Source organism: Nicotiana tomentosiformis, chromosome 2, assembly GCF_000390325.3.
Source record: "Nicotiana tomentosiformis chromosome 2, ASM39032v3, whole genome shotgun sequence".
NCBI classification, from domain to species: Eukaryota; Viridiplantae; Streptophyta; class Magnoliopsida; order Solanales; family Solanaceae; genus Nicotiana; species Nicotiana tomentosiformis.
Window position 1 is genome coordinate 157,963,132 of NC_090813.1, and position 27,953 is coordinate 157,991,084.

Here is a 27,953-nt window from a genome sequence, read left to right on the forward strand (position 1 = left end):
TTTATGATATCTGTTGTGGAGGTGGATGAGCAACTTCTTGACATGAGTGTATATCTAGACGACTCTCTAGAAAAAGCACTCATGTTGTTTGATAGCTTGATGATTGATGATGAGGTTGAGGAGATGATGCATATCCTAGATGCATCATGTGCTTACATGCAAGGAATACACCCGTTTGAGCCCCTGAATAGGCCAAGTGGTCCCCCTCCAAAGCCGTCAATTAAAGAAGCTCCAAAATTGGAGCTTAAACCCCTACCTCCTCACCTTCAATATGCTTATTTGGGTAGTTCTGACACTTTACCTGTTATTGTTTCTTCTCACTTGTCTAAATTGCAGGAAGAAAAGCTATTGAGGGTGCTATGTGAGCACAAGCGAGCAATTGGGTGGACAATGTCTGACATTAAAGGCATTAGTCCAGCTTTCTGCATGCACAAAATTCTCATGGAGGACGGACACAAGCCAAGTGTAGAGCAACAACGCCGACTAAATCCAATCATGAAAGAGGTGGTAAGAAAAGAAGTGATTAAGTGGCTTGATGCAGGTATTGTATTTCCAATCTCTGATAGCAAATGGGTAAGCCCCGTTCAATGTGTAACGAAGAAAGGGGGGATGACTGTAGTAGTTAATGAAAATAATGACTTAATTCCCATAAGAACTGTCACTGGATGGATAATTTGCATAGATTATAGAAAATTGAACAATGCCACCCGGAAAGACCACTTTCCCCTCCCCTTTATTGACCAAATGCTTGATAGGTTAGCTGGCCAGGAATACTACTGTTTCTTGGACGGTTATTCGGGGTATAATCAGATTGCTATAGCCCGAGAGGACCAAGAGAAAACTACATTTACGTGTCCTTATGGCACGTATACATTCAAGAGAATGACCTTTGGTCTTTGTAATGCACCTGCGACTTTTCAAAGGTGTATGATGGCTATTTTTACTGACATGGTTGAAAGATTTGTAGAAGTATTCATGGATGATTTTTTTGTGTTTGGATGTTCTTTTGATAATTGTTTAATGAACCTTGATAAAGTGCTTGCTAGGTGTAAGAGACGAACTTGGTGCTAAACTGGGAAAAGTGCCATTTCGTGGTACGTGAAGGTATAGTTTTGGGGCACAAGGTGTCCAAAAGTGGCTTGCAGGTGGACAAAGCGAAGGTGGAGGCGATTGAAAAATTGCCACCACCGACATCCGTCAAAGGCATTCGCAGTTTCTTGGGCCATGCAGGTTTTTATCGTCGTTTCATTAAATATTTTTCGAAAATTTCTTCTCTTTTGTGCAGGCTTCTTGAGAAAGATGTGCCCTTCAAGTTTTATGATGCATGTATGAAAGCATTTGAGGAGCTGAAGGGAAGGTTGGTGACTGCACCAATTATCATTGGCCCAGATTGGGCGCAATCATTTGAGTTGATATACGATGCAAGTGACATAGCAATCGGAGCTGTTTTGGGGCAAAGGAGGGATAAAATCTTTCACTCCATTTATTATGCGAGCAAAACTATGAATCCAGCTCAGATGAATTATACAGTTACTGAAAAGGAGTTGCTTGCAGTGGTGTGGGCGTTTGACAAGTTCAGATCCTATCTAGTAGGAACCAAAGTCATCGCTTACACAGATCATTCAGCTATCAGATACTTGTTTGAAAAGAAAGACGCCAAGCCGAGGATGATTCGTTGGGTCCTCCTCTTGCAAGAATTTGACTTAGAGATCCAAGATCGAAAAGGGACAGAAAATCAAGTGGCTGATCACTTGTCCAGATTAGAAAGTCGGAACCATGTAGCTGAAGGAGGGTCAATCAAAGAAACATTCCCTGATGAGCAGTTATTAGCAGTCATCTCAGGTGAAGCCCCATGGTATGCGGATTATGTGAATTTTATTACAAGTGGGGTGACGCCATTAGAATTGACACCTGATAATAGAAGAAGATTCTTACATGATGTGAGGCTCTACATGTGGGATGAGCCATTCTTATATAGGCAGTGCACAGATCAGTTGGTGCGAAGGTGTGTTCCTGAGGAAGAGATGAATGCTATATTGCATGACTGCCATGCTTCGCCATATGGAGGTCATCACGGCGGGGATATAACCGCCCAAAAAGTGCTATAATCAGGTTTCTATTGGCCAAAATTGTTAAAGGATGCACATGCCTTTGTTAAAAATTGTGACAGATGCCAAAGAACCGGAACTATCACAAGGAAGCACGAGATGCCCTTGCAAAATATTCTGGCAGTAGAGCTTTTTGATGTTTGGGGGATTGATTTCATGGGACCGTTCCCATATTCTAATGGGCACAGGTACATTTTGGTGGCGGTCGACTATGTTTCTAAGTGGGTGGAGGCCATTTCTCTTCCTACTAATGACGCAAAGGTATGGTAAGCTTTGTAAAGAAGCACATCTTCACACGTTTTGGGACTCCAAGAGTGTTGATAAGCGTCGGGGGAACTCATTTTTGTAACAAATTGCTGAATAATGTTCTTGCAAAGTATGGAGTTAAGCATAAGGTTTCCACTGCCTATCATCCCCAAACGAGTGGTCAAGTAGAAGTTTCCAATAGAGAGGTAAAGCAGATTTTGGAGAAAACAGTAAGTGGGAATAGAAAGGACTGGGCCGGGAAGCTGGATGATACATTATGGGCATATCGCACTGCATACAAGACGCCCATAGGTACTTCTCCGTACAGGTTGGTTTATGGGAAGGCATGCCACTTGCCTGTTGAGCTTGAACACAAAGCCTATTGGGCGATTAAAAAGCTAAATATGGAGATAGACTTGGCCGGTGAGAAGAGATTGCTACAACTCAACGAGCTTGATGAATTTCGATTGCATGCGTATGAAAATGCCAAATTGTATAAAGAAAAGACAAAGAGGTGGCATGATAAGCATATACAACATCGTGAGTTTGAGCCAGGTCAAGAAGTTCTCTTGTTTAATTCGAGGCTAAAGCTTTTTCCCGGAAAGCTTAAATCTTGATGGTCAGGTCCGTTTGAAGTGGTTAGTGTGAAACCTCATGGGGCTGTGGAATTACGTGATACGAGTTCCAATGCGACATTCTTGGTAAATGGCCAGAGAGTAAAACACTATTGGGGTGGTGACATTGCACGTCACAAGACCTCGATGGATTTGGTGGAGGCATGAAGAACGTATTGCGTCGTGCCGCGACGTTAAATCAGGCGCTTGTTGGGAGGCAACCCAGCTTTACTGCTTTCTTTTATATTTGTTTATTTTTTATTTTATTTTATTTTTATTATTTTATAGTATTTATTTTTGTTTTGTAGGATTATGAGCATAGGAAGAAAAGCCATTAGAAGAGTGCAAAAGCGAGTTAGATGGTGAGGACTAAGTGTGGGGTTCCCACACAAAGAACGATGCCTGGGGGAAGTCTGAGTACCTCGTGAGCTGCTATTGCTTCGGTCTTTGGCCTACCAGGGAGTCTCGTTTACCCTCTTATTATTTATAGTGTGCATTGAGGACATTGCAAAATTTTAAGTGTGGTGTGAGGAGATCGTTTGGATGAGTTTCTGTGCTATTTTAGCTTAGTTGTAGTACTCATTCTTAAGTGTAGTAGCTTTTAGTGAAAAAAAATGAAAAAAGTAGAAAAATTGGACTTTTCCCGACGATTGATCTCCTAGACAGTTTTCTTGAGGGATTAAAGTCTAAACAAAAATTCAAAAATATTTCTTTTAGCTTTCTTTAGGTAGTAATAATCCCCTGTGGTTTTTCTTTGTGCCTCGGTTCTTTTCCATAGGATGTAGTTTGAACCGGGTAGCTTTTTTCTTTCCGAGTAGATTAGGAATTTAGGAAATAAAAGGAGGAAGAATGATGAACCTAAGTGCCCTTGACTTGTTTGATAGTAGCATATTTATGCTTTGGCATGTGTAGTATCTTCTGTATGATTTGAAATTATTGATGATGCCTTGTTAAATTGGATAGCATGTTTTGTGGCGCCTATGTTTCGTTTACATGACTTATGTTCACCTTGTGCTTAATGCTTAATATCTCGTTGCTCCGTGAATACTTACATTGTTTGAGAGTCGGAATGTGATCGTCCTTAGTAAGTCATGTGCCATGTGTGGTGAGGTTTTTGTGTAGTCCATGTATTGTACTTGTGTCTAGAACTTGCCCGGTATGTGAGTTGAAGCAAAATTTGAGGTGATGCTCGGTTTGAAAAATAATTTTAGGCTTTCTTTGATCTTTTTGAGCTTATTTCTTATCACAAATAAAATTTATCCCTAGTTAACCATTTTGAGCCTATTGACTTTTATTTGGTACCCACATTACAAGCCTATACCCTTTTTATTCTTAATTGACATTGTTTTGATCCTTTTACCTCTTAAAGCACTTTAATTGTTAGATGAGCGCTAAAAGAAGTAAGAAGGGACTAAGTGTGGGGTGACTTTTGAGTGAAACCAATGAAAGGAAGAAAGATGCACTTGTTTTGTAAAATATTACACCACTAGCGAAAATTGAAAAAAGAAAAAAAAAGAAAAAATAGAAATGAATAAATTGTTGTCTTGTTCTTGCTAGTGGGTATGAACTAAAGTAGTGCTTAAAGAAAACGGGATTGTTTTGGGGGTGATATTGTTTGTGAAATTGAAGTGGTGTTGAAGAAAATACGCTTAAATTAATTTTGTGATGTATTAAAGTGCTTAGGAGGGTGAGTCACTATTCCTTAAATATAGCCTACCCGTCCCTTAGCCCACATTACAACCATGAAAAAGTCCTAATTGATTTTAGATCGAGCGAGCTTACATTAGTAGAGATTTACATTAAGGGCAAGCCTATGGTACCAATTGCATGCATGTGACTTCTTTGTGAGAGTGAGCGATTTTCTTTGATATATGTGAGTCATTAAAATATATTTGATCATGAGATTCGAATGTGTGGATTGAACTCGCTCTCTTGTTCTTGTTGTGAGGTCACATGGTTTCACGAGGAATAGGTAATGTTATTAGACTTCTCTATGATGTTGGGTGTACAAGCCATGAGTGCATTGTGACATTGAGTCAGTTTTTGAGGTTAGGATTGTTGTGAGCATGTTGTCTTTGTTTGAATATTTTTAAAGAATGGCATAAGTAAAGGGAAGTGTATGTGATGCATATTCTAGAGCCTAATTATTGCAAATAACCATGGTCATATGTGTAGTGTGCTTTGAATGATAAGAGCTTAATTTTGTTTCGTCTACTATATTGATGGTTTGTTCGAGGACGAACAAAGGTTTAAGTGTGGGGTGGTGATGTTGGGCATATTTCGATATGTGTTGATATTACTTTACCCATGTTTTAACCGGCTTTTGATGCTATTTGATCTTTAAAATGCCCAACATAGTTTAATTATTGGTTTTATGATTAATTGAGTTGTGTGTGATGATTTAGGGTGTTTGGAGTGCAAAAATATGAAGAAAATGTGCTCTAGATAGAGGAAGAGGGGTTGGATGCGTCGCATCCAATCTAGAAAAAAATCAAATTTCGTGCACCCTTAGCAGTGAAGTCGGCCCATAGCATCTGCCTTAGCATCCGCACCTGGGCAAAGCTGAGATGGAGGAACAAAGGGTGGATGCGAAGCATCCACCCTAGCATGCGAAGCTGAGAAGTGGAGAATGAGGTGGATGCGACGCATCCACCCTAGCATCAATTCCTGAAGCTGATTTGGATTAGAAATGGGAGAACTTTGGCCCACGACTTTGGTATGCAATATATAAGCCAAAAACACCTCTTTTAGGTCATCTAACATATTGGGAAGGGGGAAAAAGCCACGACAAAGCTGGGGAACCACGGAATTCATCTTGAGTTCTTATTTTTCCTTCTTTTATTGATTCTTATGCACTCTTGTGAATTATTTGATGATTGCATGAACATGAGTGGCTAAGAACCCTATTATTCTAGGGTCATGGGCGGTACATGAATGTTGATGTTTAAAGTTTAATTTGACAAAGTTGATTTTATCATATTGGGTTATTTATTTAATTCTGTTTTTATTTAATTTGCTGAGTATCTAATAGTGAATTACTATCTATGAATCTAGAGTTGAACTTGAAAGTAAAAATTCTAGATTGCATATAGAATTAAATAGAGCAAGTTCTTGAACCCAGACATCGGGGAACAAATTCGCAATTAGGATAGAAATATACCTAATTCTCTTGCTCGGTTGAGATACAGGAAGTGTAAATGCATTCTTGTTAATCTTAATTCCATAGACATATAGGCATTAAGTTAGCTTGAATAGGCGAGTAAGAACTCGACATATTCTTATGAGTAATATCAATCCTGTCAATCAATAATCCAGATAAATCAATTAGTTATTTTAAATTAAGAATGCAACATGATTGTTAGATAACCCGTGACCCTGGAATATTATCTCCTATTGATTGTTATTCGAAATCATTTAAGTGTTGTGGTTGATCTTTAGTATTTCATTACTTGATAGTTTTTAGTTAGTAAATTAGAAAATTATCTATTTTGTGAGAAATCGCTTGAATCGATAAGTTATTTGAGTTTGAGTTAGTCAAAAGTTAATCATAAGTCTTCGTGGGAACGATACTCTACTCATTACTATATTACTTGACGACCACGTATACTTGCGTGAGTGTGTTTGGTCGCAACACTGGCAAAAATTTTCCATCTTGATTTTTTTGATATAATGGAACATCTTCCAATTCACCTTGCACAAGAGGCACGACTTGGAGGGCCAGTTCAATGTAGATGAATGTATCCCTTCGAGAGGTAACACCATTTAATCATTTACCTTTTGCATTTGCTTTAAAGATTGTTTCGTCTAAAAATAACACTATTCAGGACTATTGGCAAATGTAACTGGACCGTAAAAAATAGATCAAGAATTGAGGGTTCAATATGCGAGGCATATGTGGCTAAAGAAACATCTTATTTTTGTTCATACTATTTTGAACATGATGTGCCATGTTTGAGAAATAGACCGAATTAGTATGATGATGGAGGCAAAATCGATCCTTTGGCACCAACCTCGCAATTGCGAAAGGGATATGGGGTGGTCAGATGTCGCAATTGCGACTTCCCCCTTCGCATTTGTGAAGTCAGCAGGCTTGGGCTTGGGTCGCAATAGTGCCCACTTGGTCGCTTTTGCGATAGTAGTCAGCTTTGTAATTGCGACTTCTGTTGAGGCTGTCAGGGTTCACAAATGTGATCCGTGATTTGCAATTGTGAGGGTTTGCAAATGTGAACCCTGTGTCGCAAATGCAACATCTGCAGCTGGACAAAAGGGATGGGAGTCGAGATTTTTTAACATATTCTCTCATTTGAGAACCCTATATCTCATGATTATATCCTAGATTTAACATCAAATTTATGTGAATCAAAATTTAGGGATTTTTGTCAAAGTTTTAAAAAATGAAGATTTGAGTTTTGAGAGTCGATTTGGACTCGAATTTGAAAACTAATCACATATATGGACTCGTGGGGTTATGGGTAGTCAAAATCTATCCTTGGACCCAGGTTTTGACTGGGCGAGCGCGGGATTGACCTTTTGGAAATTTTGTAAAGATCAAAGCTTTATCTATTACAATTGTTTTCCTTTGCATTGTTTGATAATATTAAGTCACTTTTGGTTAGATTTGAGCCGTGTGGAGGCACATTTTATGGGAAAATCTTTTTTCGAGGGTTGAATTCGCCTAGTTTAGGTAAGTATCTTGCCTAACTTTATGTGGAGATACTACCCCTTAGGATTTTGGTTGATTATGCTATTTGTGTTACATGGAAGACGTGTACGTGAGGTGACAAGTGCGTACACGAGCTATGTGTGATATTTTACCGGTTTAGGTTAGTTAGACTCTTTCTATGCCTTTAATTGAATTGTCATAACATATTATAGTTCTCATTGTTAATCTGCTCTTACATGTGTTAGTCTACTGTTACATGTTTTATTTGACATTGTTAATACTTGTTCTACCTCTTACTTGTTATTTCGCTCTTATATGCTTTAGTTGAAATTATTGCCTTCCTTATTGCCTTGTTACATCTTTAATTGTTGAATTACTTTACTTGAAGTTGTTATTTCGTGGAATATCTTCTTGTTGAGTAATTGGTATTGGAGTTGTGGAAATCGTTATCACATTGAGGTGAAGTTTTTAATTGTTGGGATATCTTTCTTGTTGAGAAAGTTACATTCATTTTGTTATTATTGAAATTATTATGCACATTGTGGTTGAGCCATGGGCTTTTTGTTGTGGAAATATTGGTATTGTTGACTTTGTGGCAAGTTGTGGCATATGGACACTTGTGATACGAGTTGTGATTGTGTTGTGATATGGATACACATGCAGTGTTATAAGGCTAGGGGTTGAAATGCATGTGGTAAGATATGGTAGGCTTGATACATTGCTAGTAGGGGAGCTACTTGAAGCCACGCGGTGTGATAAGGTGCACTAAAATGCGTCTAGCTAATTCGGGAAAATAATTTTCAAAACTAAATGTAAAGGCTCACGTGGTGATATAAGGAAAGATTGTGATTGAAATTGTGAAATGTGAATACGAGGCAGTACCTCGATTGTGATCTTTGTTGTGCATTTTATATTGAAAATAGTTATTGGTTGAATAGTTCTTGTTGCTTTTATTCTTCCTTGTCTTGCCAGTTTCGTCCATATTTTATTACTTGTGGTTCTCAATATTTGTTTTCTTCTTGCTATCGTTTTGCTTAAAATACTGTCATTAGTTACGTACTAAGCTGCTTTGTTATCATTCATTTTCTACGCTTTCCATTACTTCTCGTTATTACATTTTTTTCTGTATATCATATCCTAGTAGGTGTTTTGACCTGTCCTCGTCACTACTCTACCGAGGTTAGGCTTGATACTTACTGGATATCATTGTGGTCTACTCATACTATGCTTCTGCACATCTTTTGTGCAGATCCAGGTACGTCTGATCGTGCTGGACGCTAGTGGTTGAGTGATTAGCTGCCTTTGGAGACTTCAAGGTACACCTGCTCGGCGTTCACAAGCCTGGAAGTCACCTTCTGATTTTAGATATTCTACTGTTCATTTCTTGTTCCAAAAAATATTGTATTCCGAGGCTATTAGCACATTCTTGTAGAGGTTATGACTCTGTTCCACCAGGTTTTGGGGAGTTGTTGACAACTGTACTGTTGAGTTCTATTATGATAGTGTAAATGGTTTAATTTGAACTTTTATTATTATTTCTATTATTCTAAAATGCATGTTAGGCTTACCTAGTCTTAGAGATTATGTGACATCACGACATCCTAAGGTGGGAAATTAGGATCGTGACCTAGAGGTATCAGAGCTCTAGGTTCATAGGTGTTACGAGTCATAAGCAGGTTTAGTAGAGTCTTATGGATCAGTACAAAGACGTCTGTACTTATCTTCGAGAGGCTACAAAACTGTTAGGAAAACTCCACTTCTTTGATTCTTATCATACGATTTTTTGACTTTGAAATTTGAATCTGTCTTTCTATTCTCTCACAGACGGTGAGGACACGCACTGAAAGACAAATGGCTGATTCCACTTGAACTAGCCACATCTTAGGCTAGGGGAAGAGCTTAGACTTCCATGGCTCGTACTCCAGAGCAACGAGTTTAACTTGATCAGGTCCCGAAGGTTATGCCAGTGCATCTTGTTATTTCGGTTTAGCCCGAGGTTAGGGCAATGGCATCTGAGAAGGAGCAACTTGTACTTGAGAGAGGTTCAAGAAGTATTATCCTCCTTCTTATAGCGGCCTAGCTACCGAGGATGCGCATGGTTTTCTACAGAAGTGCCATCGTATTCTCCGCACCATGGAGATTGTGGAGATGAGGGGAGTTTCTTTTACTACATTCCAGTTATCAGGAGCATCGTATCAATGGTGGCGGGCTTATGAGGAGGGTAGCCCAGCCGATACATCTTCACTTACATGAATTCAGTTTTCAGAGATGTTCTTGAGAGAGTTTGTACCCCAAATCCTTCGTGATGCATGGCACGCAGAGTTTAAGCAACTATACCAAGGTACTATGACAGTGTGAGAGTATTCCATCAGATTAGTGAGTTGTCCAGACATGCACCTGCCTTGGTTTCTATAGTCAGGGAGCGAGTCCGCCGATTCATCGAGGGGCTCAACTATGGTATTATATTCAATATGGCTCGAGAGTTGGAGACTAATACCTCGTATTAGCAGGTGGTAGAGATTGTGCCGAGGTTGGAGGGTATGCGGGGCCGTGAGAGGGAGGATAGGGAGGCCAAGAGGCCTCGAGATTCTAGAGGATATAGTGGTCCCCGCACCCCAGGAGTAGCCTTTTATAGTAGAGGCTATGTGAGCCATCCAGCTCATTCAGCACTTCCAGCTTCTAGTGGTGCTCGGCTATTCCGAGGTCTCAGGTTGCCCATTTTTCTCAGCCACTATCTAGTGTACCTTCTGCACGGGGTGCCTTCAGCAGTCAGTCCAACAGACAAGGCCTAAGTCAGCTTCAACATTCACACCGATCGAGATCTTATTTTGAGTATGGCGATACCAGACATATGGTGAGGGACTGCCCTAGACTCAGGAGGGGTGTACCTCCACAGACTACTTAGGCTCCCCGGATTCCACCTGGTCCACAGACTTCACAGGCCATGATTGCTGCTCTAGTTGCCACTCCACCTGCACAACCAGCTAGGGGTGGAAGTTAGGCATGTAGAGATCGCCCTAGAGGGGGATGCCATGCCAGATTATGCTTTTTCGGGCAGGACAGAGGCATTCGCATCAGACGCGATCATCACAGGTATGGTTCTGATTTGTCATAGGGATGCATCAGTCTTATTTGATCTGAGATCAACTTATTCATATGTGTCATCTTACTTTGCTCCGTATTTGTATATATCTCGTGATTGTTTGAGCTCTCCTGTGTATGTTTCCATGCCTGTAGGAGATTCTCTTGTTGTGGACCGTGTGTATCAGTAGTGTTTAGTTGTTATTGGTGGTTTTGAGACCAGAGTTGATCTATCGCTATTCAATATATTGGACTTTGATGTGATCTTGGGCATGGACTGTTATTGCCCCATCATGCTATTCTGGATTATCAAGCCAAGACTATGACACTAGCTATGGCAGGTTTGCCGCGATTAGAGTGGAGGGGTGTACCAGACTATATTCATAGCAGGGTTGTATCCTTTCTAAAGGCTCAGCGGATGGTTGAGAAGGGGTGTGATGCATATCCTGCCTTTGTGAGAGGCGCTAGTGCTGATACTCCAATCATGTAGTCTATTCTGGTAGTGAGAGACTTCCTAGGTGTATTTTCAGCAGATCTTCCAGGCATGCCACTCGATAGGGATATCGATTTTAGTATTGACTTGTTGCCGGGCACTCAGCCCATTTCCATTCCAACGTATCGTATGGCACCAGCGGAGTTGAAGGAGCGGTTGCAAGATTTGCTTGATAAGGGTTTCATCCGGCCTAGTGCTTCACCGTGGGGTGCTCCAGTTCTGTTTGTGAAGAAGAAAGATGGTTCTACGCATATGTGTATTGATTATCGGCAGTTGAACATGGATACAGTGAAGAATATGTATCCATTACCGCACATTGATGACTTATTTGACCAGCTACATGGTGCTAGAGTGTTCTCAAAGATTGATTTGAGGGCGGGGTATCATCAGCTAAAGATTTGGGATTCGGATATTCCAAAGACTACTTTCAAGACTCGGTATGGTAACTATGAGTTTCTTGTGATGTCATTTGGGTTGACCAACGCACCCACAATATTTATGCACCTGATGAAAAGTATATTCCAGTCGTATCTTGACTCATTCATTATTGTGTTTATTGACAATATCTTGGTGTACTCCTGCAGTCGGGAGGATCATGAGCAGCATCTGAGGATCGTGATCCAGACCTTGAGGGAGAAGAAGTTGTATGCAAAATTCTCAAAGTGTGAGTTCTGGCTCGATTCAGTGGCTTTTTTTGGTCATGTGGTGTCGAGTAAGGGGATCAAGGTAGATTCGAAGAAGATTCAAGCAGTTCAGAGTTGGCCCAGACCATCTTCAGCTACTGAGATTTGGAGTTTCCTAGGTTTGGCCGGGTATTATCATTGTTTCGTAGAGGGTTTCTCATCCATTGCTTGACCTATGACTAGATTGACCCAGAAGGACGCTCCTTTCAGATGGTCCGAGGAGTGTGAGGCGAGCTTTCAAAAGCTCAAGACTGCTTTTACTACAACCCCAATGTTGGTGTTGCTTACGGGTTTGGGGTCTTACACTGTATATTATGATGTGTGATGTATTGGGATCGGTGCGGTGTTGATATAAGATGGTAGCATGATTGCCTATGCATCTCGACAATTGAAGGTCCATGAGAAGAATTATATGGTCCATGACTTGAAATTGGCAGCTATTGTTCATGCATTAAAGATTTGGAGGCATTATCTGTATAGTGTTCCATGTGAGGTCTATACCGACCACCGGAGTCTCCAACATCTGTTCAAGAAGAAAGATCTTAATTTGAGGCAGAAGAGATGGTTAGCGTTGCTTAAAGACTATGATATCACTATTCTGTATTATCCCAGGAAGGCGAATATGGTGGCCGATGCCTTGAGTCGAAAGGTGGAGAGTATGGGTAGTTTGGCATATCTACTAGCAACAGAGAGGCCACTAGCCATAGATGTTCAGGACTTGGCCAATCAGTTTGTCAGATTGGATGTTTCGGAGCCCAGTCGAGTTCTTGCTTGCGTGGTTTCTCGGTCTTCCTTATATGAGCGCATCAGAGAGCGTCGGTATGACGACCCCCATTTGCTTGTCCTTGAGGGCACGGTACAAAATGTAGATACCAAGGAGGTTTCTATCAGAGATGATGGTGTGTTTCAGATGCAGGGCCGGTTATATGTGCCCAATGTAGATGGGTTACGTGAGTTGACCCTTAAGGAGGCCCACAGTTTGCGGTACTCATTTCATCCGGGTGCCGCTAAGATGTATCAGGATTTGAGGAAACACTAGTGGTGGAGGAGAATGAATAAAGATATAGTGGAGTATGTGGCTCAGTGCCTAAATTATCAGCAAGTGAAGTATGAGCATTAGAGGCTGGGCGGTTTGCTTCAGAGACTTGATATTTATGAGTGGAAATGGGAGCGTGTTACCATGGACTTCGTTGTTAGGCTCCCACAGACTTCAAATAAATTTAATGCAGTATGGGTGATTGTGGACAGGATGACCAAGTTGACCCATTTCATTCCGGTGGTGACTATCTATTCTTCAGAGCAGTTCGCTCAGATCTTTATCCGTGAGATTGTTCGTCTCTATGGTGTATTGGTATCTATTTTCTCCTATCGAGGCACGCAGTTCACATCGCATTTCTAGAGAGCTGTACAGCATGAGTTAGGCACAAGGGTTCAGTTGAGTACATTATTTCAACCCCAGACGGACGGGCAGTACGAGCGCACCATTAAGATCTTTGTGGATATGCTTCGTGCTTATGTTATGGATTTCGGGGGTTCTTGGTATAAGTTTTTGCCACTTGCAGAGTTTGCCTACAACAACAACTACCAATCGAGTATTCAAATGGCTCCTTATGAGGCCCTCTATGGGAGACAGTGCCATTCTCCAGGAGGATAGATTGTTGGGCACATATTTGGTTCAATATGCCTTGGAGAAAGTCAAGTTGATCTAGGATCGGCTTTGTACAACTCAATCTAGGCAAAAGAGTTATGCCAATCGGAGAGTTCGCGATGTTGCATTTATGGTTGGAGAGAGGAATTTGCTTCGAGTTTCACCCATGAAGGGTGTAATAAGGTTCGGGAAGAAAGGCAAATTGAGCCCTAGGTATATCGGTCCTTTTGAGATCCTTGAGAGAGTGGGGGAGGTGGCCTACAAGCTTGCATTTCCACCCAGCCTATTGGCGGTTCACCCGGTGTTCCATGTTTCTATGCTCCGGAAGTATTATGGTGATCCATCCCATGTATTAGACTTCAGCTCAGTCCAATTAAACAAGAATTTGACTTATATTGAGGAGCCGGTGGCTAACTTGGACAGACATGTCTAGAAGTTGAGATCAAAGAACAGTGCTTCAGTGAAGGTTCAATGGAGGGGTCATCCGGTCGAGGAGGTTACTTGGGAGACCGAGCATGACATGGAGAGTCGTTATCCTCACCTTTTCGTCACCTCAGGTATGTCTCTATGCACATTCGAGGATGAACATTGTTTTAAGAGGGGGAGAATGTAACAACCCGATCAGTCGTTTTGTGTATTTGTATCCTGTTTCCCCTTTTTATGCTTCACACTTTTGTAATTTTGGTTTTATAACTTACTGTGTTAATTGGTTCCGTTCCGGGAAGGTTTCAGGTTGATTTAGACCTTTTGGTTCTTGGCTTAGAAGCTTAAGTTATAAATATTAACCAAACTTTGACTTTTGTGAAAATGACACCGGAACGGTGTTTTGATTGCTCCAATAGCTTCGTATCATGATTTTTAACTTAGGCATATGCCCGTAATCGAATTCGGAGGTTGGTAGGCTAATTTGTGTTGTTTTGCCGAAAATTGGCAATTTGAGAATTAGAAGTTTGGCCGTAGGTTGACTTTTGGCTATCGAGTTCTGATTTTGGTTTTGGGACTTGGAATAGGTCTGTGATGCTATTTATAACTTTTTTGCAAAATTTGGTATTATTTGGAGTTGACTTGATAGGATTCGGATGCCTAATTGCAATTTTAGAATTTCTTGAACTTTAATTTGAAATTCATGCGTTTTGGTGTCCGATTCGTAGTTCTAGATATTAGTTTTGTGCTTTGATTGCGCGATCAAGTTCGTATGATGTTTTTATATTTGTGTGGATGTTTGGTTTGGAGCCCCGAGGGCTCGGATGAGTTTCGGACGTGATTCAGAATGGTTTGGACTGAAAATGGAATTGCTGGTATGCTGGTGCTCTGTTGTCGCAATGGCGAGCCCTAGCCTCGCAATTGCGAAGGGGACAGGGTGTGGTCAGATGTCGCAATTACGTCTTCCCCCTTCGCATGTGCGAATTCAGCAGGCTTGGGCTTGGGTCGCATTTGCAACCACTTGGTCGCTTTTGCAATGGTAGTCAGCTTCATAATTGCAAAGCCTTTGTCGCAATGACGACTTCTGTTGAGGATGTCAGGGTTTGCAAATGCAATCCCTGATTCGCAATTGTGAGGGTTCACAAATACGAACCCTGTGTCGCAAATGCGACATCTGCAGCTGGACAAAAGGGTCGGGAGTCGAGCTTTTTCATCATATTCTCTCATTTTAGAATCCTAGACTCAGTAGGAGGCGATTTGGAGAGGGGATTTTCATCTACAAACATTGGGTAAGTGATTCTAATCAATTTTCAATTATATTTCATGATTATATCTTAGATTTAACATTAAATTTGTGTGAATTAAAGATGAAATTTAGGGATTTTTGTCAAAGTTTTGAAAAATGAAGATTTGAGTTTTGATAGTCGATTTGGACTCGAATTTGAAAACTAATCACATAAATGGACTCGTGGGTTTTTGGGCAGTCAGAATCTGCCCTTGGACCCGAGTTTTGACCATGTTAGCCCGGGATTGACTTTTGTTGAATATTGGAGACTTTTTTAAATATCAGAGCTTTATCTATTGCAATTGTTTTCCTTGCATTGTTTAATGATATTAAGTTACTTTTGGTTAGATTTGAGCAGTGTGGAGGCGAATTTTAGGGGAAAAGCTAGTTTCTAGGGTTGAATTGACCTAGTTGAGGTAAGTATCTTGCCTAACTTTGTGGGAGAGGGGAACTACCCCTTAGAATTTGGGTTGATTGTGCTATTTGTGTTATCTGGAAGACGTGTACGCGAGGTGACGAGTACGTACACGGGCTATACGTGGTATTTGACCGGTTTAGGTTATTTAGACTCTTTCCATGACTTTAATTAAATTGTCATAACATGTTATACTTCTTATTGTTAATCTGCACTTAGATGTATTAGTCTACCCTTACATGCTTTATTTGACTTTGTTAACACTTGTTCTACCTCTTACTTGTTATTTCGCTCTTATATGCTTAAGTTGAAGGTATTGCTTTCCTTATTGCCTTGTTACATCTTTTATTGTTGAATTATTCTAAAGTTGTTATTTCGTGGAATATCTTCTTGTTGTGTTATTGGTGTTGAAGTTGAGGAAACCGTTATCACATTGAGGTAAAGTTGTTAATTGTTGGGATATCTTTCTTGTTGAGAAATTTACATTCATTTTGTTATTATTGAAATTCTTGTACACATTTTGATTGTGCCATGGGATTTTTGTTGTGAAACATTGGTATTGTTGATTTTGTGGCCAATTGTGGCATTTGGGCACTTGCGGTATGAGTTGTGATTGTGTTGTGATATGGATACGCATGCGGTGGTATACAACTAGGGGTTGAAATGCATGCAGTGAGATATGGTGGGCTTGATATACGTGTTGCTAGTAGGGGAACTACTTGAATCCACACAGTGTGATAAGGTGCGCTAAAACGCGTGTAACTATTTCGGAAAAAATAATTTTCAAATCAAATGTAAAGGATCATGCGGTGATATAAGGAATAATTGTGATTGAAAATGTGAAATGTGACTATGAGGCGGTACCTCAGTTGTGATTCTTGTTGTGCATTTCGTATTGAAAAGTGTTATTGGTTGAACAGTTCTTGTTGCTTTTATTCTTCCTTGTCTTACCAGTTTTGTCCATATTTGATACTTGTGGTTCTTAATATTTGTTTCCTTCTTGTTATCTTTTGGTTTAAAATCTTGTCATTAGTTTACATACTAAGTTGCTCTGTTATCATTCATTTTCTCCGCTTTTCATTACTTCTCGTTATTACATTTTTGTTTTTGTTTATCGTGTCCTAGTAAGTGTCTTGACTTGTTCTCGTCTCTACTCTACCGAGGTTAGGCTTGATACTTGTTGGGTACCATTGTGGTGTACTCATACTATGCTTCTGAACATCTTTTGTGTAGATCCAGGTAGGTCTGCCCATACTGGATGCTAGTGGTTGATTGATTAACTGCCTTTGGAGACTTCAAGGTACGCCTGCTTGGCACTCGCAGGCCTCTAAGTCACCTTCTGATTTTAGATATTCTACTATTTATTTCATGTTCCAAAATAATATTGTATTCCGAGGCTATTGGAACATTCTTGTAGAGGTTATGACTTTGTTCCACCAGGTTTTGGGGAGTTGTTGACAACTGTACTGTTGAGTTCTATTATGATAGTGTAAATGGTTTAATTTAAAGTTCTATTATTATTTCTATTGTTCTCAAATGCAATTTAGGCTTACCTAGTCTTAGAGACTAGATTCCATCACGACATCCTAAGGTGGAAAATTGGGGTCGTGACCTAGAGGTAGTCTTATGGTCGACTGTTCTTCTTGCGAGCTTGGTGGTGCAACCATTTTGGATTCTCTTAAGGTGTTATCCTTACTTCAAAAGAACCTGCTTTGATGCTAATTATTATTGTAAGGTGCACCTAGACATAAGAGGGGGGAGGGTGAATTGTGCTTTGCCTGAGTTTCACCTATTGAAGAACTTGGTTCTTCGATCTGTTTATCCGGAACAAAATAGAAAGTAATGTGTAGAAATTAAAAAGCACAAGAAATTTTATATAACAACCTCCTTGCTCAAGGTAGGAAAAATTACGTCCTACTTGTATATGATTTTCCTCAAACTTCACTAAAAAAACAATAGTGATTTTAGGTAAACTCTACTACCTTAACTCTTACAATCAGCTCAATTTTAGGTTGCAAAACCTATAGCCAAAAGAACTAAACTCTAGTACCTTAATCCCTACAATCAACTCGATTGTAGCTAAACTTCCAAGACCATAAACTTTAGCATAGAAAGTAACACCAATTCCCAAGAATTATTTACCTACAGAAATACTTCTCAATAGCAAAATAGGTTACAATTTAAGAATAATGAATAAAGACTCAATAACTTAAGAACTTAACCACATCATCTTCAAGATCAGTTCTTCAGTTGTGCGACTTGAATCCTTGGAAGCACCTTATTGTTGTGATTGTTATTTGTCGTGAATGATTCTTTGTAATTGCATGAAATAGCACAAATGTCAACAACCACTATAAGACTCTCTATACATGCGTGAAGATGGGCCGAAATATTCCTCCAATTTTTATTCCAAAACCAAGAATAATTCGACTTTAGCACATAAGGAAATCAATCCTATAAGGACTTGGCTTCTTTCCTTAAATATATCCACTTCACATGCCTTTACTTTTATGCAAATATTCCCATAAATTGAATCCTTGTTGATTGCGAATTCTTCCAACTGGTACAATTTTTTGTAGCACATAAAATGAAAGTTCCATTGATGACATTACCAAAGAATCTTTCTTGCATTACGAATGTGTTTTCAGTTACTGATCAAAGATCACATAGACGGACTTGATTCTTCGATATCTACTTGACAATTCATCATGATAATTTATTAGTACAAAAGATATCTTCAAGGGACCTGGTTCATCAACAACTGTTTGTTAATCATCAAAACTAATTTTAGCTCAGCTCAACAATAAAAAAAATGAAGCGTAACTTGTCTAGTCGTAGGGAAAGTATCACAATGAGCTGACATAAAGCTACATTTATTCTTAAAAGCGTGAATCTTTCTTAAGACTGCATAGGGGCGTGTCCCACTTTCGTATGCCATATGTTTAAGCCTGCCACTTCTCTCACAACTAGGGATCTATTTTGTTCCTTAACTGCATTATTCTGTTGTGACTATAGTAAGTAAAACCCATCATATTACTTACCAATAACCTTCACTCTCCCTAATGGAGAGTCTTAAATGGTACAAAATTTAGGATAGAAGAAAGCACAGTCGAGTTCTTGTATGTATTGTTTCCCGGTCTTCACTATTTGAGCGGATCAAGGCCCGCCAGTTTGATGACCCACACGTGTTGGTTCTTCGGGAGACGATACTATGAGGTGGTTCCAAGGAGGTTACTATCGGGGATGATGGCGTTCTGCGACTCCAGGGTCGCCTATGTGTTCCTAATGTTGATGGCTTGAGGGAAAAGAACCTCGAGGAGGCACACAGTTCTCGGTATTCTATTCATCCGGGTGCTATGAAGATGTATCGCGATCTGAGGTAGCATTATTGGTGGCGGCGGATGAAGAAGGACATAGTTGAGTATGTAGCTAGGTGCCTAAATTGCCAGTAAGTTAAGTATGAGCACCAGAGGCCAGGTGGTCTACTTCAGCAGATAACTATACCGTAGTGGAAATGGGAGCGCATTACTATGGACTTCGTAGTTGGGTTGCTGTGGACCTTGCAGAAGTTTGATGCTGTTTGGGTCATTGTCGACAGGTTGACCAAGTTGGCACACTTCATTCCGGTTGTGACTATGTATACTTCAGAGAGGTTGGCTCAGATTTATATTCAGGAGATAGTTTGGTTGCATGGTGTGCCAATTTGTATCATATCAGATAGAGGCCCTCAGTTTACTTCACATTTCTGGAGAGCAGCACAGAGTGAATTAGGAACCCGTGTAGAGCTCAGCACAGCCTTTCATCCGCAGACCAGCGGGCAGTCAGAGCGGACAGTTCAGATCTTGGAGGATATGCTCAGGGCATGTGTGATTGACTTCGAAGGTCAGTGGGATCGTTTCTTGCCTTTGGCCGAGTTTGCTTATAACAATAGTTACCAATCCAGCATCGAGATAGCTCCATTTGAGGCTTTATATAGTCGGCGATGTCGTTCGCCCATCAGATGGTTTCATCCCGGCGAGGCTAAGTTATATGGTACTAATTTGGTGAAGGATGCCTTGGACAAGGTAAAGTTGATTCATGAGCAACTTCGTACAGCACAGTCCAGACAGAAGAGTTACACATATCAGAAAGCGCGTGATTTATCATTTATGGTGGGCGAGAAAGTTCTCTTGAAGGTTTCGCCGATGAAGGGAATCATGAGGTTCGGGGAGAAGGGTAAGTTGAGCCCAAGGTTTACAGGCCCATTTGAGGTGTTGAGATAAGTTGGGAAGGATGCTTACGAGCTTGCCTTGCCTCCCAGTCTATCATGACTTCATCCGTTTTTCCATGTATCTATGCTCCAGAGGTATCATGCCAACCTGTCATATGTGTTAGACTTCAGCACATTTCAGCTAGATGAGAGCTTGGGTTATGAAGAAGAACCAGTTGCCATTGTTAATAGGCAGGTTTGCCAGTTGAGGTCTAAGACGAATTCTACGGTAAAAGTTCAGTGGAGAGGCCAACCAGTCGGGGAAGCGACCTGGGAGGCCGAGAAGGACAGGCGGAGCAAGTATCCACACTTATTCAGCACTCTAGGTATGATTCTAAACCCGTTCGAGGACGAACGTTTGTTTAAGAGGTGGAGAATGTAATGACCCAACCGGTCACTTTGCCTTCTAGAACCTCGTTCACCTAAATAAAACTCCCCGTTTGTGCGTTTACTATTTGTTGACTTGCGGGGATGGTTAGTTCAGGAATTGGAAGGGTTCGGGTTGAAATCGGAACACTTGGTTCCTTAGTTTGGCTTTAAAAAGTTAAGTTTAACTTCAGTCAACGTTTTGAGTAAACGACCTCGGAATCGGGATTTGACATTCCAATAGGTTTATATGATGGTTTTGGACTTGGACGTATGTTCAGATCGGGTTTTGGACAACCCGAGAGCGTTTCGACGCTTAACAGTGAAAGCTGACTATTTGAAGGTTTTAAAGTTATTTAAATTTGGTTTGGAGTAGGTTTTGGAATAATTTGAGGTACGTTTAGAATTTCGGGCCTAGGAATAGTTTCGTATGGTGATTTAAGACTTGCACGCAAAATTTGGTGTCATTCCGAGTAGTTTAAGTATGTTTCGGCGTGTTTGGAGTAAATTGGAAGAATTTGAAATTTCTAAGTTGAATCAATTTGGTTTGAGGTATGATTCTTAGTTTTGATGTTGTTTTACGCATTCTGAGGGTTCTAGCGAGTCCATTTTATGATTTCAAACTTGTTGGTATGTTCGGGTAGGGCCTCAGGTGTTAACCGGACAAGGCTCGGACCAAGTTGTAACTTGGAAGCAACAGCTGAAGCTCCCAGCTTCTAGTGTAACCGCACTTGCGCAATGACAGCCGCAGGTGCAAGCTCGCAGAACTGAGCCACAAGGTGCAGAAGCTGCCAAGAGGTGTGCTGCCAGTGACCGCAGAAGAGGGGAAATGGACCGCACCTGCGAAGGCGCATGTGCGAGAAAGGCTGCGCAGGAGCGGACGGAGGTCGCAGGTGCGACGCACGCACCACAGAAGCGAGCCGCTGGTCGTAGAAGCGAAGGAGCCAGCTAGGGCAAGAACCGCATCTGCGAGGCCCTATCCACAGATGCAGTTGTTGACCCGCAGATGCAAAAATAGCAGAAGGCAGAACCTTCGTTTAAGTCGGGGCTCAGCCATTTATTTAGCCCATTTTCTCCATTCTTGGGCGATTTTAGAGCTTCTTCAGAGGGATTTTCACCTAGCAATTTAGAGGTAAGTTAATTCTACCTATTGTGAGTTAAATATATAGATTATGGGTAGATTATAACATGTAAATTGTGTAAATCAAGGGTTTAGATGAAAATCCTACGTTTTGATAAAAATGAGATTTTAACCACGAAAATGGTTATGGAATGGGATGAAAATTATATATTTGCGTTCTTGAGGTTATGGGCGACGATTTCCTCCAAATATTTTCTGAATTCGGGTACGAGGGCCCGGGATGAATTTTAGGAATTTTACCAAATTGGGTTGGGTAATTACACTAACAGATAAATTATGAATTTTTGATTATGTATTGATTAAATTGTATAACATTTGGCTAGTTTCGGATTTTTCGGCACCAAATTGAGGCTTTAACACGAAATTGTGACCGGGAAGTTAGCTTTGAGACGAGGTAAATCTCTTGTCTAACTTTTTAAGAGGGAATTTACCCCATAGGTGAATTAAATAAATATTTTATTCCTAATTGTGGGGGCTACGTACGTAGGAGGTGACGAGAGTCCGTGCGTGTAACACCCCGAAAACTTTCGAAGTACTTAAGTGTAAACCCGATAAAGTTTGCAAAGAAAATAATGTTTCGTGATGCTAGACTAGGCTTACGTGTTTAAGGATTGTAGAAATTCTTCGCGGCGAGCTTGCTCGCCGCGACTCGAACCTTTTGGATTGAACAATGCACCGAAAAGTAAAGAAATTTTTTTTGCGGAAAAGTGCATTTCGGCGGTCCATTATGCGACCGTAGAACCACTCTGTGGACCGCATAATAGCCGCAGAGTGAGGCAGTTAATTGGGTCAATTGGAAGCAACTATGCGGTCGACTATGCGACCACATAACTGTTATGTGGTGCATTATGCGACCGCATAACAATTATGCAGACCGCATAGTGATCGCATACACAGGCAGTTCTTTTGGCTATTTTGTAACCAATTATGCGATCGATATGCGGTCTACATATTGGTTATGCGATCGCATACCTTGTTCTGGAGCTCCATTTTTGGGTTTTTAAAACCCGACCCTATTTCATTAAATACACTCTTTGGGTCATTTTTGAGACATAATCTGATATTCTAGAGTGAGAGAGAGTGCCCTAGAGTGAGAAGGTATTCTTCAATAATTTTTCTTTAATTCTTGCTCAAGTTTTGGAAGATTAAGAAGGGAAGCTCACTAGGTCTTCATCCTAGAGGTAAGATTCTACACCCTAAACCCTAATTTCGAAATTTTCAGAAAATGGGTAACTAGCAAGATAATTTTTGGGCATGATAGTTGTTTATTTTACATGCATGTGTTATCAAAGGGTGTAGGAAGATTGTTGAGCTAAAAATGGTAAAGCTTGGGTTGTGGGATTATGGAATTCTCCATAAAAGGACCTTGGAACCTTAATGCACACTTAGTGTTTTATAAAATGCTCAAATGGGCTCGAACCATGATCTTCTTCCTAATTTTGATTCAATTTGTTATATTTCTACAATAGATTGAAGTTGCTAAGAATTTCGGAACATTTAGAGCGTAAGGAAGCTCAAGTGAGGTATGTTGGCTAAACTTTTCTCTTAGAATTGAATCCCACGATATTCATGTAAATTATGTAAGTCCCGAGTGATTTATTATGAGACTGGCCATTCCGAGTAAGATTGGGTTGAAAGATATATATTCAACAAGCATTCTAAATGCTTTATTCATGTTATGTTATCAATTGAGGATGTGTTAAAATACGGGTTGTGCATTAATAATGTTTCGACTTTAAGTCAAGTTCAAATGAAGGCTATTATGCCAAATTTTATGAAATATCTCTATGTGCCTTAGACTCTAAATTGCTCACATGTGTACTACACACCTTGATTTGAGTTGTATTTGTTGTTGATGATGATAATGATATTTGAAATTGATAAGGTGAGCATGAAATACTGAATATGGCCAATGTGCCAAGAATGACCTTATAATTATGGCCATTAGTTCCAATGAAATGAAAAGAAGTGAAAGTAATATGAAATGCGATGATTGATATAAAAATGTTGATGTCTCAAATAAGATAGCCTAGCCGGTCAGGTCGTGATCGAACACCATGTCGCACACATGGTGGTGATTGTGCTGGAAATTATAATTGAAATTGTGATTATGGTCGATGACCCTAATGGATAGCCTAGCCAATCGGGTCGTGATCAGACTCCGTGTTAAAGACGGTGGTATTGATATTGAGAGAAATTGTGGTTGATGTCTCTACTGAGATAGCCTAGCCGATCGGGTCATGATCGGACTCCGTGCTAAGAGTACGGTGGTACTGGTTTTGTGAGTAATGGTATTGTGAATAGCGGTATTGGTATGGTGAATAATGGTACTGGTATTGTGGACAATGTATATCGATACTAAAAATCTCCCAATATGAGATATGGAAATTAATTTGAACACTGTATTGATCCTAAATTGAGGTTTGATGTTGATTAAGGCTTTCATTGACATTATGATAATCTTGTTTGTATTATTTGTCATTCTATTGAGAGGATGTTTAGTTATACATACTAGTGCTATTCGACGGTACTAACGTCCTTTTTGCCGGGGGCGCTGCATCTTTCAATGGATGCAGGTGGTGCCACAGCAGGAGATATTGATCAATGATAGCAGTGCACTTTCTTCCCAGCTGACTTGCTGAACCCCACTTCATCCCGGGGTCATGTATCTTTTGTACTTTATGTATTCGGTTTGAGGTATAGCCAGGGCCTTGTTGCCGGCATTATCATTACTCTTCTTTATCTATAGAGGCTCTGTAGACATAATGTGGGTTGTGTATTGGTGCTAGGGAAAGACAAACTATGTTATGTTGTGGATATATTACTTGTCCATTTGAGACTTTATAAATGATGAAACTATTGGAAATGAATTGGTATTGTAGACATGAACACATTTTCATCTAATTAATGATAATATGTAATATCTCTATTCATGGATGAGTTTGGGTAGAAAGAAATCTAACAGGCTTGCTCAGTCGGGTTCACTCGGTTGAACGCCAGTCGCGCTCCTCAGTTTTGGGGCGTGACAAACTTGGTATTAGAGCCTAAGGTTTTAAAGTGTCCTAGGATGTCTCGGAGCCGTGTCTAGTAGAGTCCTTATTATCGGTGTGTTATCGACCACATCTATAATTAGGATGCTACATGGGAATTTAGGAATAATACCCTTCTTTTATGTTCTTAATCGTGCGATGAAGCTTGTTGTAAGATTGTTCCTCCTTTAACTCCTGAGTTGCTCTAATTTTTAGTACATGGCGCCTAAGAAGAAGGCAAGAACTGGCCAAAGAGCCAATGTCACCCCAGGAGTGACAGTTGATCGTATAATTGATGATGCGGGTGAGCACCCGAGGAGTGAGAATATTCCTCCAGTTACTACACTGTCTGACTCTACTACAGCTGATCAGACCGCACCTATCCCTACACCTTCTGAAGGTGCAACAGTTCCTCCAACGGATATACCAGTTCCACCTCCAGTTCCAACTTCTGATTCTGGTGATTCTGATGTTGATCTTAGGGGAGCCATACAGATGTTGGCTCAAATAGTGGCTTCCCAGACCCAGAGGTCAAATGTTGCACCCATTTCTTCTAGTCAGCCAGGGGATTCTACTGGTTCCAGGGTGAACAGGTTTCTCCAGTTGGATCCTCCAGTGTTCACGGGTACTAACCCAGAGGAAGATCCCCAGGATTTCATTGATGAAATGCACAAGACTCTCAGAGTTATGCGTGCTACTGAAATAGGAGGGTGGAATTGGCCTCCTACCGCCTGAAAGAGGTGGCATATTCTTGGTTTGAACTATGGGAGGAGTCTCGTGAAGAAGGGAGCTCTCCGGCGAGGTGGAGTGAGTTTGCCGATGCCTTCATTGATCATTTCTTGCCTGACGAGACTAAGGCAGCCCGTGCTGCTGAGTTTGAGAACTTGAGGCAAGGTAGCCTGAGTGTGTGGGATTACCATATGAGATTCACGTACCTGTCTAAATATGCTATTTACATGCTGCCCACTATGGAGGCTAGAGTTCGCCGATTTGTACAGGGCCTTAGTACCTTGGTAATTAATGAGGCCGCTGCAGCAGCCTTGAATTCTTATATGAATTATGGAAAGATGGTGGCATTCGCTCAAGCCACAGAGACCCTCAAATTAAGGAACAGAATAGAGCGAGAGGGTAGTAATAAGGCCCGGTCTACGGGCAACTTTGGTGGTTATTCAGGTGGTGGCAAGTCAACATTCAGAGGAGGGTCGTCAGGGCCATCACAGTCTTTTGCTCAGTCTTCAGCTAGTGCACCGCCATCAGGGCCTAGTCAGCAGCAGCAGTGGAGCCGTTCAGTCAGGGCAACAGGGGATCCAATCAGTAGGGTCGTCATGGTTGTATATTCCAGCAGCAGAGGAAGCCCCCATGCCCTAGGTGTGGAAAGATGCACCTAGAAATATGCTACATGGACTTACCCATATGCTACGGATGTGGATTGAGGGGTCACATTCAGAGGGATTGTCGTTCTTCACGCCAGGGTACGGGCAGGGGCATGGCACAGCCAGCCAGTTCTGCAGCTACTACATCCGCAGCACCTCCTCCTGTTCGAGGCACTCCAACACCCGCAGGGCGTGGTGCAGTTAGGGGTAGAGCATAGAGTTCGGGAGGATCCAGCCGTTTCTATGCTATGAGGGGTCGCCAGAATTCAGAGGCTTCTCCAGATGTTATCACAGGTATATTGATTGTCCAATCTCATGAAATATATGCTCTTATTGATCCCGGTTCCACTTTGTCATATGTCACACCTTATGTTGCTATGGAATTTGGGATAGAACCAGAACAACTTTATGAGCCATTCTTTATATCTGCTCTGGTTGGTGAGTCTATTTTAGCCACGTGGGTTTATAGGGATTGTGTTGTTACGCTGCATGGTCGGGACACCGTGGCCGATCTTATTGAATTGAGAATGGTCGATTTTGATGTGATAATGGGGATGGATTGGCTTTATTCTTGTTTTTCCAAGCTTGATTGCCGAACCAGAACTGTTAGGTTCGAATTTCCAAATGAGCCAGTTATTGAATAGAAGGGTGATGATGTAGTGCCAAAGGGTAAGTTTATTTCTTACCTAAAGGCCACGAAAATGATCAACAAGGGATGTATTTACCATTTGGTCCGGGTTATGGACATTGATGCTGAGGCACCTACACTTGAGTCTGTGCCTGTTGTGAATGAATTTTCGGGAGTCTTTCCGGATGAATTCCCTGGGATCCCACCAGACAGGGAGATTGATTTTGGGATTGATGTGATGCCAGACACGCATCCTATATCTATTCCACCCTACAGAATGGCACCGACAGAATTGAAAGAGCTAAAGGAATAATTCAGAGATTTGATAGAAAAGGGTTTTATCCGGCCAAGTGTGTCGCCTTGGGGCGCACATGTCCTTTTTGTAAGAAAGAAAGATGGGTCAATGAGAATGTGTATTGACTATCGACAGCTTAATAAGGTAACAGTCAAAAATAAGTACCCACTGCCAAGGATAGATGACTTGTTTGATCAATTGCAAGGTGCCAGGTATTTCTCCAAAATCGATTTATGATTTGGGTATCACCAATTAAAGTTCAGGGAGCGGGATATTTTGAAAACAGCTTTTAGAACCCGGTATGGGCATTTTGAGTTTCTAGTAATGTCTTTTGGGCTAACAAATGCTCCAGCAGCCTTCATGGATCTTATGAATCGCGTTTTTAAGCCATTCCTCGACTCATTTGTGATAGTGTTTATTGACGATATTCTTGTATATTCACGAAGTCAAGAGGACCATGCTGACCATCTCAGGGTAGTTCTGCAAACCCTGCATCAGCACAAATTATATGCAAAGTTTTCAAAATGTGAATTTTGGCTTGAGTCGGTCATATTCTTGGGTCATGTTGTCTCTAATGAAGGAATTAAGGTTGATCCTCAGAAAATTGCGGCTTGTGAAGAATTGTCCAAGACCTATAACTCCAACAGAAATTTGCAGTTTCTTAGGCTTAGCTGGATATTACAGAAAGTTTGTGGCGGGGTTTTCTTCTCTTGCCTCTCCATTGACTAAATTGACGCAGAAGGCAATTAAGTTCCAATGGTCAGATGCTTGTGAAAAGAGTTTCCAGGTATTGAAAGCAAGATTGACTACAACACCGGTGTTGACTCTACCAGAGGGTATAGATGGATTTGTGGTATATTGTGATGCTTCAAGAATCGGGATTGGGTGTGTATTAATACAACATGGGAAGGTGATAGCATATGCTTCTAGGCAACTCAAGAATCATGAAAAGAACTATCCAACACATGATTTAGAACTTGCAGCAGTGGTATTTGCATTGAAAATTTGGCGTCATTATTTATATGGGGTCCATGTGGATATATTCACGGACCATAAGAGCCTTCAATATATTTTCAAACAGAAGGACTTGAATCTTAGGCAGAGAAGATGGCTTGAATTACTCAAGGATTATGATATTGATATTTTATACCATCCGGGGAAGGCTAATGTTGTGGCGGATGCTCTTAGCCGAAAATCTATGGGTAGCTTAGCA

The 27,953-nt window shown here is 40.9% G+C and overlaps 1 protein-coding gene across 1 annotated transcript; it reads left to right on the top strand.

Moving 5' to 3' along the window:
* Positions 1-3: 3 nt before the first annotated feature.
* On the top strand, positions 4-27,953 carry LOC138905928 (uncharacterized; the record flags this gene model as incomplete). The annotated part of the gene is made up of 7 exons (XM_070194441.1): positions 4-48; positions 337-392; positions 1,286-1,425; positions 24,809-24,981; positions 26,570-26,640; positions 27,073-27,172; positions 27,576-27,953. Coding segments are annotated over exons 1-7 (963 nt in total), but the record flags the coding sequence as incomplete, so codon positions are not given.